Source organism: Asparagus officinalis, chromosome 3 (genome assembly GCF_001876935.1).
Source record: "Asparagus officinalis chromosome 3, Aspof.V1, whole genome shotgun sequence".
NCBI lineage: Eukaryota > Viridiplantae > Streptophyta > Magnoliopsida > Asparagales > Asparagaceae > Asparagus > Asparagus officinalis.
Genome location: NC_033796.1, coordinates 71,561,358 through 71,576,543, shown reverse-complemented (window position 1 = coordinate 71,576,543; position 15,186 = coordinate 71,561,358). Strand labels below are relative to the sequence as shown.

At 35.5% G+C, this 15,186-nt stretch overlaps 1 protein-coding gene across 1 annotated transcript; it reads left to right on the top strand.

Moving 5' to 3' along the window:
- Window positions 1-14,775, top strand: LOC109834315 (splicing factor 3B subunit 4). Its single transcript, XM_020402309.1, has 10 exons — window positions 1-250; window positions 2,738-2,786; window positions 6,029-6,117; window positions 6,249-6,305; window positions 7,106-7,168; window positions 7,251-7,316; window positions 12,354-12,440; window positions 12,596-12,689; window positions 13,980-14,339; window positions 14,418-14,775. Exons 1-10 carry the CDS (start codon window positions 146-148, stop codon window positions 14,510-14,512), a joined length of 1,065 nt encoding a protein of 354 aa, XP_020257898.1. The 5' UTR covers window positions 1-145; the 3' UTR covers window positions 14,513-14,775.

Here is a 15,186-nt window from a genome sequence, read left to right as displayed (position 1 = left end):
AAAATATGCAACTGAACCCTAAAATCAACGCAAGTAGAGCAGTCCAGCCCGATAAACCCAACACCGACCTATGCCCCCGAAAAACCCCCGACAAAAACCCTAATTCGGCCAGAATAGGAGCTCGTTCTCTCGGTAATTACGAGTTATGACGACCAGAATCGCTCCAGGAGTGGGAGCGAATCTCCTCGGCCAGCACTCCGCCGAGCGCAACCAGGAAGCCACCACCTACGTCGGCAATCTCGATCCTCAAGTGAGTTCTTTTGTTTCCAACAACAATTCCAACTCTAGGTTTTTTTCTTGGTGCCCTTCTTCTATCAAATAGAACTAGGGTTTAGTTGTTATCCTTCAGATGCTTCTTCTCAACTTCATTAAGGGGTTTAGTTTCAAATTTAAATCGGGTGGGTTCCAGCTCACAGGATCTAGGGCGTGACTGTCACTTTCAATCCCCGTCTTCAAAAGTCCTTTGCTTTCTCGAGAATGTCGCTGAGTTGAAAGATTAGAGATGGTTTCTGATAGTTAACGAGCCCTCAAAAGCTACAATTAGAGAATTTGGGTCGAATATTGATGGTAAAAAATTAGACATTTAGAATACTTGTAGAGAAGATATCTGTTAAATTAGTTAAGCTATTATAATTTGGAATGTAACTTCACACCTTCTAGTTTATAGTTTTATATTCTAACAAACTTCCGTGCATTGACGCCTTTCCCGTCGGCCGAAACCTAGACTCACACAGCTATACTTTTATTTGTTCTTGAATCCGTTCTAAATTCGTGGCAGAAGTGAATTGAACGGATGTGGGTTGCTCTGATACATCGAAACTCTTAAGATGCGGTGAGGGTTATTAAATTTAAATTCTAACAATTATTATATTAAAATTACATTAAAAAAGAAAACCAGGTGAAAGAATTATGTTCAAGGAATACCAAAGAAGGTGATTTAGAAATTGCACTTTTCTTAATTCTTAATTTTATAAACTGGCATGAATCATGGATTTATATTCCTTTAATCCTTTATGCGAGATTAAATGGTAGCATTGATTGTAGTACCTGTATAGGGATCTTGGAATTGACATTCCTTGTATGCACCTCTTGTGTGCCAGTATTAGAGACATTGTACCAACATTACCAAACTTTTTGGCATTGTTCGATTCATAGTGCTTGTATAGGTTCTGAATGCATTACTTTGGATGGTACATCCTACATAGCACATTAGGCTTTTAGTACTGACCATGGTGTGGTTGAGGGAACTGTTTAGATTATTTTAATAATTACAATTTGCACAAATTTGTAGTGTTTGGAAACAGAAGACATATCTAGTTGAAGAAGACCTGCACAAATTATGACAAAGTAAAATTTCAACTTTCCAAACAAATTAACAACCATGATGTACTATAATTAAAGGAACAATGGAAGTTCAAATCCAAGCTTATGTTGTACAGCTTGGAAGTGACTACTCCTTTAGGACAAAGCCAAATGCTAGTTCTATAAACCGAAAAGACCCCATCATCAATTAGTATTACTTTTAACTCTTAGAGCATCTCCAACCACAAAACCCAAAATAGTGTAGGTTTTACACCAAGTTGGTGTAATTTTTACACCAAATCACTATTACATCTCCAACCCATTACACCAAATTTTACACCAAAAAAGAATATTCCTTTTATGATTCTTATCTTTTAAATTTTTTTACCTATTTTAAATATTTAACAAATTATATATTATATAATTATATAATACATTACATATAATTAATTATAATAATATATTTTATGAATAAAATACAAATATAAAAATAATTCTTAATCAAGGAAAGTGGCTTTCCATCAAAGCCCCGGATCCCCCAAATTTCTTCTCCTCCTCTTCAACCTTCTTCCCTTTTTCAAACCCAGCAAGCTTCTCCTCTTCCCTCACCCCCAACAAGCTTCGAAGCCTTCTGTGAATCAAATCATCAAACACTTGAAACCTCAAGACCAAATCCACAACATGCTGAGCCTCCTTCCTCTGCTCGTGGGCTTGAAGCAGCACCGATTCTTTCTTGCTTGTTGAAGGATGGAGAAGAGCTCGGGGGACATTGGGGGCTTCTGTAAAAATAAAAAAAAGAGTTAAATTACTGCGCCAAAGCTACAGTATTGCACCAAATCTGGCGCAATACTGTAGCAACTCATCAAAATAGCGCTGGATTTAGCGCTCGGTTGGAGGGGGATTTAGCGTTGGGTTTGCGTCATCTTGGTGATTTACCGCTCGGTTGGAGATGCTCTTAGGCTGCTAGTTTTGTGCACAAGCTGAATTGTGGTTGGAAGGAAGGTGCAAAAAATAAGGTAGTATTACCTTTTACATTGTTGTTCTTGTAATATAGAAGATTTTAGGTGTATACTATATCTATATTCTGTAGTGTACATGATGTACAGCAATAATTTGCACAGTAATGCAATTATATCACTGTACAATTTTTGAAAAGGATGCCTTATTTCTGATCTCAGTTTCTTGCTTGTGCAAGACCTTGAGATTAAAATCTCACAGGCGTTCAGAACTTTTGATTATTAGCAATATTATATACTTTCCTGCCATTGTGGTTCTCTATTGAAGGATCAACATCTTCTATGCATTACTATTATGATATTTTTTTGTTCAAAAAAGCCTGTTCTTTTTTCCTTGTAATTATTTGTTCCTAATTAGTCCTTTGTTCATGTGGTATTTATTTGACTTTCCTGTTACCCGTTATTGTCTCATGATGCAGGTCGGTGAGGAGCTACTATGGGAGTTATTTGTCCAAGCAGGACCTGTTGGTAAATTTTAAGTTTCAATACGCCAGTTTCTTTTCTTACTTGGGCCGTTATCCTTTTTCCTAGTCCCTTCTCTGTCTTTATCTTGCTGCTAATTAAGTTCCATTCAAATATCTCAATGACAAACCCCCTGTGGTTATGTGGAGATCACTTCTTCAAGTAAGGAGAAATTGATTGGAGTTGGTTTGCTAGCAATTCTGGGCATAACTTAGGAGCAATTCAATCTTAAGATTAATGGAATTTGCCATGAATCGACTCTGCTTAGAAACGGAAATCTAGTTAGAAGGCTCGTATGCTTAATTTCATGTTGCAAGTTTCAAAACAGGTCTAATCTTTTGGCAAAAGAGGATGGCCATTTCCAAGTTATTTGTATAAACCAGATAACTTAGTGCCATGCTAGTTTTCTTTCTTTTACTCAATACTAAAAACTGAAGAAACATAGTGTTAGAGCCTTCTAATTCTACGAAGACAGAGAAATGGTTTGGAATGAGTCAAACTTGATGCCGTAGTCTGTTATGTATTACAAACCTACAATTGAAACCGAGGAAACAAAGGGAGCAAATGGGGAAGCATATAATGTGGGTTGTATGGTATATTGCTGAAATTGATGACAAGTGGCTAGTGGAAGAGGACCTTACCTATAAGAAGAGAAATCTAGGATAGATATTCATGAGTGGTTTCAACTTGAAGGACGACCAAGTAGCACTATATAAAAGGAAAGAGGTATAACTATCAGTTTCTTGTAAAGTTGATCATTTAATTGGTAATTGTCAGTTTTCATTTATCTAGTAAGTACTGTTATGCCAATTAGTAATAAGACCAAAATGGAAGAAAAAAGAAAGTAGTCTAGAGGAGCGAAAAAGACAAAAATGAAGAAAATCAGGGTACCATGCTTCAAGATGAGAGTGCTTGATTTCTCTGGTTGTTATTTTGGTTTATTAGTTTTTTTTTCCTAGGAGGGGTTGTGGAATGATTTAGGAAGTTAGCTTCATAAAACTAATTATGGTATACTATGGTTGAATTGTGTTGTCATTTGATTAAAGGATTTATAGTCATTAGATTTATATGTGTGTTATTTATATAATTATTTCCCTTCCACTATCCATCATATATTTGTTTATATATTGCATGTACCTAGAGAATTTCTTCACAAGTTAATTTGTCTTATAACACAATACAAGATATTTATAGAAAATGATACACAACAAACATCCTGATTTGAGAGGTTAAAAAACATGCTTATGAAGGGGACAATAACTAGATGTTTAATGATAGCATTCAAAGTCTTTTGGTCCATGTTATATATTTGCAGTGTTATCGAGGCGCAAGGCGCAATGCGGGGCGCAAAGGTCCCTTACGCGCACCATGCGCAAGGCGCACAACGAGGCGCGCGCCTCACTTAATTGAGGCGCATAACTCAAACTAATATTTTCCAACATAAGATAAAGAAGCATATAAGCAACATTTTTATAAATTATCACATAAAAAGACTAAGAAATATAATTTCACCTACTAAATCAAGAAAGAGTCTTAATTAGCATGCATAACATAAAGAAGTTCATATGTTTCCACACATCACAATGTAAGATAATATCCAACACGAGCAAAAGTCTACGAAATAAAATAAGCAAGTAGCAAAATAACAAAGTTTCTAGTCATCCTCCTCCTCCTCCTCATCATCCAACTGAAGTGGCTCATCATCCTCAGTTTCCTCCTCTTCTTCATTAAACTCATCTTCATCCTCCGAGTCCGGCTCCCTCCTCCTAATGATATTCTGAAATTTCCCTCATCCTCACTTAATTGAGGCGCATAATATTTGTATTCAAACTCGTGATATGACAAAGAGGCAGTAATTAACATATCTTGCAAATACATAAATGAATTTGCCACGTACACTTCTAAAGAAAGGTGAGTTTGTTGCATTAGAGGAGCTTTGTCCATAAATTTCAGAATATCATTAGCATAAATTTCAGAATATCATTAGCAATGTTGTAAAAAGTACCATAGCACCCCACGTCCCCACCTAGGCGGAGGCAGTGCCCAGGGTGTCCTATAACTGCTTGGGCATTCCAAAACATGAATGATGGGAGCACCTAGGCTAGGCGCCCCATTAAACGAGCCACCCAATCTAAATCACATGGACACATGTATAGGTACTGGTGTGACTATGGGCATGGGTACGGGACAAACTATATACATTATTGGAAATTAATAATTGAGTTAAATGAGCCACCCAATCTAAATTGCATGGACTCATGTATAGGTACTGATGGGGACACAACTATATATATGTATTGAAATTAATAATTTACATAAGATGAATAATATTTTTTCTTACATGTTATGAGTAGGAAAGTTCCCATGACATTTCTATGTTTTTCTTATTATGTAAAATATAAAATGCATTTCAAAATTACTCGTTTTTAAACAAGATACCCTAACTCTAAAATCCTAGTTCTAAAGTGGGTATGCACGGAAACAAACCCATCCAACAAGTTTAAATTGGATGGATTTAGGGTTAAATTCCTTGGGAGCCAAGTCGAACTCACTTCCTCTATCCCATGCACACACAAACATGCAATTTTTGTTTTCATTCATGTGTAGAGAAATAGAAAAGCCAAAGTTATTATTCATCTAACTCTAACACCTCTCTTAAATAGAGATTAGGAGAATATTACAAAATAGGTATGAGATAAAATCATATCTAATCACATCTCATATTATCTCAACAATATCTCGTAATATCTTCTAAGTCTAAATATTAATAAATAATAATACCTAACATATCGCATGCAGGTAGGTAGATGACACTACTCATATCTTGAATTCTTTTAGGATTTTTCGTATCCACAGTGCTCAACATATGTAACCGTACAATACTACATAGATTTATGTCTCACTACAATGAAAGTGATTATGGTTGATCTTTGTCTTACTTCATTTATGTAAATATTTTTGGAAGTGGCTTGAAACATCAGTTTTCATGCTAGTTACCAAATACCAACAGTTTGTTATAGTCCTTGATTTGATCTAATTAACATATTCCTATGTATTAATCATCATGCATGAATATTTTCTTTCGTAGTTCTGCATGCATTTGTCTTTATTTTTAAGACAGAAAGGTTTAAGAGCTGTATCACGTGCATCTCATATTTTACTATTCGTGCTCGGAAGTTCATTCTGAATGGGCTGGTGAAAGCTTAAAATTGATGTGCATGACATTCATTATCTATCTTCTTTTACAGTGAATGTCTATGTTCCAAAAGATAGAGTTACAAATCTCCATCAGGGATACGGGTTTGTGGAATTTCGAAACGAGGAAGATGCTGATTATGTAAGTATTTATAAATTTCCTTGTTAATTTTGGCATTTAAGTTTGTGGTCATACATGTTAACCACAATTTACTAGGAGGCAGAGGATTACTTTAACGATGTATGTTCAATTTATATTCTGTATCTCTGCAGGCTATCAAGATATTGAATATGATAAAACTTTATGGAAAGCCGATACGTGTGAACAAGGTATCGTACATTTACACTTAATCGTATGAATTTCTTCACTGAAAATGTCATTTTTAATCATCATCCAACATTCCAAGTTAGATAGTAGTTTCAATAATTTTCGTTGTTGTCATTTTAAGTGTAATCTAATTCAGAAAGCTTATTTAGAAGAAAGTAAAACATAATTAGATTTTATTTCAGAGAGAGAGAGATGGGGTTGAAAATGATGAGTTCATTGTCTGCTTTGGGTCCGATGTCATGTTTGCCTTCCTATATACATTTCATATTAAAAGAAATTTGTAGATATGGAATGGAAGCGGCTTTGGCTGTGTCTAGTTCATGTTGCCAGTTTCAGTGATGCACAAATCTATTAACTGTGTTTTTTTATGTCTGCATTCTGACTGCATTCAGATATTTGTCCGATTGAGTCGCTAAAAACTATAGTTTGTGCTTTACTGCTTTAGGTTCTATTTACGTATGTTCTGCAAGCTTCACATGGTATTTTATTTGATCTTCTTATTGTGATTTTTGCTTGTAGTTCAATCATTCTTTCGTATCCTATAGGTAGGCTAACGAGCATATAAGTACGCACTTGGTGAAGCAGATAATGTGCCAATTATATTTCAGATCATTGATATTAATTTTCTTCTAGTATATGCCTGATGTGTTGGGTAGCTTTTTAGTGCTTATTGTCCAGGTAGCTGCCTTATTTTTTGCCTTAAAGTAGATGTAGAGAACAAAAGATTCCTTACCAGATTGGAAAGTTTGGAATTACCCTTAACATTCTTGGCTGTTATTCACTTTTTGTATGTAATTTTTAGGCTTCTCAAGACAAGAAGAGCTTGGATGTAGGAGCAAACCTTTTCGTTGGAAATCTTGACCCGGTAATAGTCTTTATCATCCTTAATCTATGTGTACAATGTTTAACCATTGAACTAATTTTTACCGTTTTAATTGTGGTTACAGGATGTGGATGAGAAACTTCTCTATGATACATTCAGTGCTTTTGGTGTTATCGTTACTAATCCTAAGGTGATGCCCTCTTTACTGTTCAGTTTGATGCAAGAATTAGATATCATACATGGAGGAATTATTAGATCAACATGTTGTTTCTATAATTGATTGTGCACTTTTATCCTCTTTGCAATAGTTTCATTATAGATCCTAATTGAAAATGTCTACAAACAGGGACTTACACATTTGTTTAGCTTTCGGTAAATTACAACAGATGTAAGGTTTTATTTATGACTTTTTTTGAGATAACTTCTAGGTAACTGCTAAGCTCAATAACCCCCACAACTACTGAATCATTTGTTTATCTTCTGATTTATCTGATTTAAGCACACTATAAGGAGACAAGGGAGAGATAATATTTCTTCATTTTGGTGATTAGAAACAAGTTTTTGTATTACTTCCATCAAGGGTAAAAGGCCAATTTGGTCCCCATACTTGGAATTTGTACTCAAATTGGCCCTTACACTTTTCCCCTCTCAATGTAGTCCTCATACCACCTCAGTTATAAACTAAGTCCTTTTTTAGTATCTGCTAAAATATGGATTATAATTTTTTGTTTATGACTATATTACCTTCATAGATATGAGGTCCCTGTAAAATGTAAGAGATTGACATCCTTGATTACTCGTCATCTGCACAATCGCAGTCGTAACCATTGTCATGCATAAAAAGACTATTGGAACCGATACTCTCTTTTCCAACCAGTTAGACCCGCACCAACAAAAATCCAATGTGATCATGTTGTAGAATGAATCCACAGGTAACATTTGAATTCTTTTCCATCAAAATTCAATTTCATACAAACCCATTGGAGGCATTTCATTTAACATATCATTCTGTATGTTGGATAGTTTGCCTTGCCTATATCCTTGTTTAAGTGCATTCATTATCACATTTCTCCAATTGCATCTTGATTTTCAACTCGTGATGCTCTAGAAACAATCAGATGTGAACAAGACTATCATCCTAGCTTTATTCTCTGTTGTCAGATACCATAAGCATATTATTTTGTATGCCCCATTAAATTTTCTTTCCAAATACATGTAAGTAAGCTGAACTTTTCAGAAGCAAAGGCCAAAATGATGGAATCCTCTATAATATCACCACAAAAACATCAAATTCCACATATTTCTTTGCCTCAAGCTCCTAAACTAGTAACTAATAAAAGTCAGTGACCAGGCATTCAAAAAAGCTTATTTCATTTGAAGGTCCTGGCATCAATATTTTCAAATTAGCAAGAGTATCCAGCAACGTAAATAATATGAACATAGGCTAGTAGAGCATGCAGCTGTTCCCTCTAGTATGAATTTTCTCTATGTAAGCAGTTTTTATTGGGTGTTTTGATATAACCAGTTTTTATGGAACCTGAAATAATTTATCAAGAAAAAAAACTTAAAATTTTGGATTCTGGTAATATTTTCCTTTCAAGTTCTATTTAACTGGAAATTTTAATTGGGAGTTAAAATAGAACTAACTTTACAATAAATGGTACAGAGACTAATTTGAGAAAAATAAAGTTTTCTTTTCTATCTTTTTTTTGTTTTTTTTTGGTGTTTTTTGGGGGGGGGGGGGGGGGATTTTGCACTATGAGCCTGGTTCAGAGAACCAAATTGGCCTTTCCGCGCCCTTCTATCAATCACTTAATATCTGTGAGTTACTTTTTGAATCTAATTAGCTACGTGTAAATTATCTAAAACAAGCTTATAGATGCAAGATAAATTTTTTGTAGGTTTTTTATTTGTGTGTGGCAGTGTGTATATATGTATAATATGTTATATGTTTATGTTATATGTGTGGTGTGTGTGTGTGTGTCGTGTTGTGTATAAGCGGACGCAACTTTGCGCTTGCGAAATGAGGCGGCTAGTTCTGATCGCCTCATATTGCTAGTGGGCCATTTTCATTGGGCGTTATTAATTTTTTTTTTTTTTTTTATGGGGGGGGACCATTTTTCAAGTGGAGACCATTTAGATGAGAGTTTTGAAACATGACCACCTCACTACTGCAGGATATGTTTTCCTTAGGCTACCATGCGGCTACCCATTATTCTCACACATATGGCAGTGCACACAACATTTTTTAAGAGTAAGATATTTCTGGACCTGGCATCGTTGGACTGTCTGCTTATATATATATATATATAATATATATATATATATTATACTATATATATATTATATAATATATATAATCCGTTTTTGGAAATTATTAGGCAAAAAACATCCTTTGTTCATTCAATAATGTCAAAACTGAACCTATCATGATTTTTAACACATTTCACTTGGTTTTAGCATGATAGAATCTTTCTTCCATCCAAACACAGTTTTAGGTTGAACTACTTGGTTTTTCACTAATCCTGGCACCAAAATGGATATTGTAAAAGAACAGGCTGGATGAAATACTTAAATTCAAATAATTCTAATCTATTTCTATCCTATAAATCTTAGAAACTTACACTATGCATAAATTATTAAAAATAAATAAAGAAATATTATCTAAATGTTTGCTGATCTTTCTTATCCATCCAAACACAATTTTAATTAGAATTACTGTATGTTTCGTTAAACCTTAACACCAAAGTGGACGTGTTAAAAAACAGGCATGGTAAAGTGCAAACTGTACTACAAAAGCAGGTCATGTTGTAAAAATTCCAAAGATTAGAGATCAGGTATGAAAATGCAAAATCTGAAAAGATATGTTGTTTTTAGAAATATAAGGAGATATATGCTAAACACACTTTTGTTGTTTACCTTTGATTTGTTAGTCAAGAAGTTAAAATTGTTTCATATGACAAAAAATTTGTCACAGAAAACAAATATATCACGGCTTGTTAAATTATAGTATCGAGCCTGTTCTCCAATCAGGGATGCCTCACTTGACGCTATTTCCGGTGGATCACTATAGATACCTTTAGAAGTCTTTAATGTTTGTTGCAACTTAAAAATGTCACCGACAAGCCCATCATTCCAATCATATTTCATTCGTATTCCAACGACAAAACTCATGCAAAGGAGAAAGGTATAAATATATATTAAGTAACTGAAGGCCAGAGTCATTGTCGATTTCATACAACGACCTCACTGTTTTCTAGAAAGTTGTTCTCACTGTGGTCATAAGCACTTTTTTAATCAATTGTTGGCTTATTGTTTATGAATTAATCTCTGTTTGTAGTAATAGGGTGTAAATCCTACATACATATTCACTGCTAGTAGTTGCAGGCTTGCAGCTATAATTATGTGATAACTTTTAGCGTTTAGTGAACTTCCAAGCATTAATCTGAAGATATATATCTGAAAGTAGATTCCTTTTGATACTCCTTTTGTCTGCTAAGAGCTCCTCATTCTCAAGCTTGTTTTAATTGACCGAATAAACTGAAGGTGACAGTAATATGAACTTTCTTAGGTACCAAAATATATTTTAAATTTCCTTCTGACATTTCTCTTCTCTGTGAAGAATTCCTCATTCTCAAGGTTGCTGTAACCGAACAAATAAACTGAAAGAAACAGTAGTGCGAACTTTCTTAATCTTAAGTACCAAATATATTTTAAATTTATCAATCAATGTTGCATTATCTTTCCATTTTAGTGTTACCTAATTAATTTATGTCAGCTCCCTTGAGTTTCTATTAAGGAGATCAATGAGAATTACTGCAATGCTGACTGTATAATGAGCTATTTATCTGTAATGTGTATTTTTCTCTAATAATTACTAGTCAAACTTGTCTGCATTCTTCCAAACCAATTAAACTAAAATCATGGAGTTTGAATTTTGATTATTCAAGCTGGAATCATCAGGTATAATATCGGTACTTGTTTTATAGGTATGAAGCTTTTATTTACTTAATTTTACATGTCTTCAAATGTATATATGAATGTAGCTTTTTTTAAACACCTATGTTGGGTACTATATTTGGAGCCGCACCCGCATCGGACCCGTACCCAACACTGAAACTTCAGTGGACACTCCTTGGATATATGCATACACTCATTCAAATGTGTACTCAATTATATAAGACATGTTTTAATTTAAAACACGACATATACTTCTGGACATATCTCCTACACTCATAAGTTGGATTCATTTTAGTTTGTACCCAGTTCAAAACTATGATTATAAAGGATCTTTTGGATATCAAGGAGACAAGTAATTTCTAATTCATAGATCTATATTTTAGTTGAAACATATAAATGTCATAGGAATTTTATTTTATAGCACATGAAATGAAAAAAAATAATATTAATCTAATGTAAATTATTGTTATATATACATGTATGGGTACCCGTGTCTATACCCTACCTTTAACAAGTATACCATGTCCTGCACCCGCACCTGCACCCATACACGTTTAGTTTTACACAGACACGTATAGATGCATAATTATCAAAGTCACATGTTCAGATGCTTCCTAGAGTATTAAGTTTCTGAGATCCCAACCTAATTAAGCCTCACACCCTTCATACATCAGGCGAAGTAACTCACATTGTCCCTGTAATGAAACAAAAGTAGCTCATTTCATATGATGTCATACTGACTTATTTTAAATTCCTCAGAATAGTTTTTGAGTATTGGTATTTGGTGGAGATGATGACATTTTCATTTGCTGTAATTTCTTTTTTCTTTTTCCTTTATTCAAGTTAATATGACATGAGTTAGTTGGTTCCAGTTATCATTTTGGATTGTGAGTACAACTCATTTGTTGGTCAATTGTCTCTTGAGAATTGATTGGTGGTCTAGGTAATATGAAGATAATACTGCCTCTGTAAAAATAGGCTATTACAGAAAATTCTGATTGCCAAGGAATATTTATTTTTAAGATGAAATTTTCAACTCCATATTTGTTACATTATTTTCTATTTAATCATTCATAAATTGTCATCAATTTTTTTAATATATAAATAACTAATAAACAATTTCATGAAATAGTTGCTGCATTAATTGATCATCAACTTAGACTTGTATCTTTTTATTGAAATATTATGTATTTCACAACTGCCATAAACATGGTGCTGATACTTTTTTCCCTCTGTCTATTTGTTTTTCCTTGTTTCTCCCATTCAGATAATGCGAGATCCTGAAACAGGAAACTCCCGAGGCTTTGGTTTTATTAGTTACGATTCTTTTGAAACATCTGATAATGCAATTGAGGTATTGTGACTAATTACTTGATGCATTATTAGACTTAGTAAAGATTGCGCGATCAGAACGACAGTTCTGCAGTCTTATTCTGAAAATTCACTTTCAATACTTTTTATTCAATCTTCACTTATTGGTCTTTATCTTATTGTTGTCCGTTTCTGCAGGCCATGAATGGTCAATATCTTTGTAACCGGCAAATCACTGTTTCATATGCATACAAAAAAGACACAAAAGGGGAACGTCACGGAACCCCAGCAGGTAACTTCATCTTTACATTTGATTACTCAGACACCAAAAATAATACCTGTAAAAGTCATAAAATAGTTCAGGTCCTTATCATCAGAGTATTTCCTTTATCCGCATCATCAGAGTGTTTCTCTTATCTGCGGCTTGCAACAGGTTTTTTCTTGCATGTCGTTTTTATTTGATTGTGTGGACTGAATGCTTGTCATACCAAGTTTTTTCTTCATCTAGATTAATTGCAAATCTATTTTGTCACCCTATTTCTCTACTGCTACCTAAGACTGCCGCCATTGGCAGTCTGGGACTATCTGTACTTCCCAACTATTGTCATCTTGCATGCGCATTACTATCATGGTTCTTCTGAATGTGGCATTTGTCAAGCATGTCCTCTCTTTTGTAATTGTTGATACTAGTTTGGCAGTCTCCTGATGCTTTCGAACTTCTTTTGATGCACAGTGCACATTTTCATGTAATTCACTTTTCATATATCAAGAGTAAACTGTTATCAAGTATTAAAACAAAATATATATTACAGTTAAAGTTGCATGCCATTTATTATGGCCTTCTTATCTATTGGAATTGTTCTACAAGAATGTGCGAGTAAATGAAATATGGTTAATTGAAGATAGAGCTCCTGTACTATGGCCCACTTGCAAATAGACCCACTTGTAACTCTGTTCTTGCGATAGGCTTTCTGTAGTTCTATTGTTGCGATAGAGCTCTTTACTATCAGCCAATTGCGGATATAGGATAGAAGTGATCCTCTGCATCCCTAGTTGTAGAGTTGAAGAGAAAGTCTACAGCTGACCAATAATTTCTCTTCATAAAGCCGGTCCCATGAGTGATTCATTAAGTGGATCCCATGAGTGATATTGGTTACAATAATTGTGGGGCCCACTAAGTGAATCCGTGTTATTGATCCGTATAATTAATAGTGGCAATTCTCTACAATTAATGTTGTAGAGAATCTCAACCTGCGGATATACCCCCTGAGCTAAAATTTTCTTTTTTAATCTTTTACCCTTAGGAGGTCTATTTATAAATAAATAAAGAAATGAATAAAAAAAATCTTCCTCTGAGCTAAAAGAGTCAAAAAAGTTTACTTGAGAGGTCTATCGGCAAAAATAGAACTACAGGGTCTATCCGCAATTAGTACAAGGGGCCTATCCTCAATTAACCCTATGAAATAGATTCTGTGATATACAAACATTTTAGGATAATTATTAACAATGGTTTCTATATATTTGTTCTCCCCTTGTTTTATTTCTTATCCCCATCTGAAGAACTCTCTGTCACTGTATGCAGAGAGAGTCCTAGCTGCAAGCAATCCAGGGGTACAGAAGAACAAACCCCATACTCTGTTTGCCAGTGGACCTCCTACCCTTCCCAACGGCGCCCAAGTCAATGGTGCCCTGGCCACACCCATCCCACCTCGGCCATTCGCCAACGCCTCAATTCCCCCTCCAGTTCGGCCGATTCCACCTCCTGTCGGACAATTCCCACCTCCGATGCATTTTGGCGGGCCCCCATCATGGCCTGGTGGGCCTCAGCAACCATCGCATCCTCTAATGCAACAGTTCAGACCGCCTCCGATGAGGCCTCCGCCTTCGAATATGCCACCACCTCCACCCTCAGGCATGATGGCCCCATTGCCGCTTCTTCAGGCGCCGCCGGCGGGCCCGCGGCTCCGCCTCCGGCTCCGGCCCGCCGCCGGGCCGGCCGGGGCCGCGCGTGGCCGCCGCCTGGTGGGCCTCCACCACCACCACTATGGGAGCACACACCTCCTACGCTCAGCAGATGCGGGGGACGACCAGGGCCTCCACCTCCCATGTCAATGATGCCTCCTCCGCCACCGCATTCGGTTGGATAACTATTTTGATGAGGTTGCTGGCTTTTGTAGAATGTGACTGATTGATGTTGCAGCAGTTCTCTGAGTATCGTCTTGAGAGGGTATTAGTGCTCTAATTAAGAGAATATATGAAGTTCAAGCTGAAAATTGGTTATGAATACTGGTTTTTTGTATGTTAATGAGTTGCTCGGTAATGAATTCAGATTGCTGGAAACTTTGGTCTGTTGGAATTTATATATCCTGGTTTATCGACGACGTTAAGCACAGGCACCTGTGGACATATTGCCCATGTCCTGAGCTTAAAAAAAAAGGGGGGGCGGGGGACCTGGATTTGGATCATGACCTTTGTTTCCAAGTGAAGGTTCTTGCTTATGTTTACCATGCTCTTTCAGTATATTGGGTTGGTTAGTATTCAGGTTGTCTAAGCTTTGCATGCACGTACGTGTTCGAGGGGGCTTAGTTGTTGATATCTTTCATCGAAGTTGGTGTTTACACGGGATAATATCAATTAGTTGGCTTACCGAGCTGCTCAAAAAAAAAAAAAAAAAAAAAAAAAAAAAAAAAAAAACCCTCGCAAGAGCCACTGAACTTCGCTTTTTCCTTTTATTCATTTTGCACGTTTGAGGGTGAATTGAACTGAACCCGAATAAGTTTGTGCGTTCT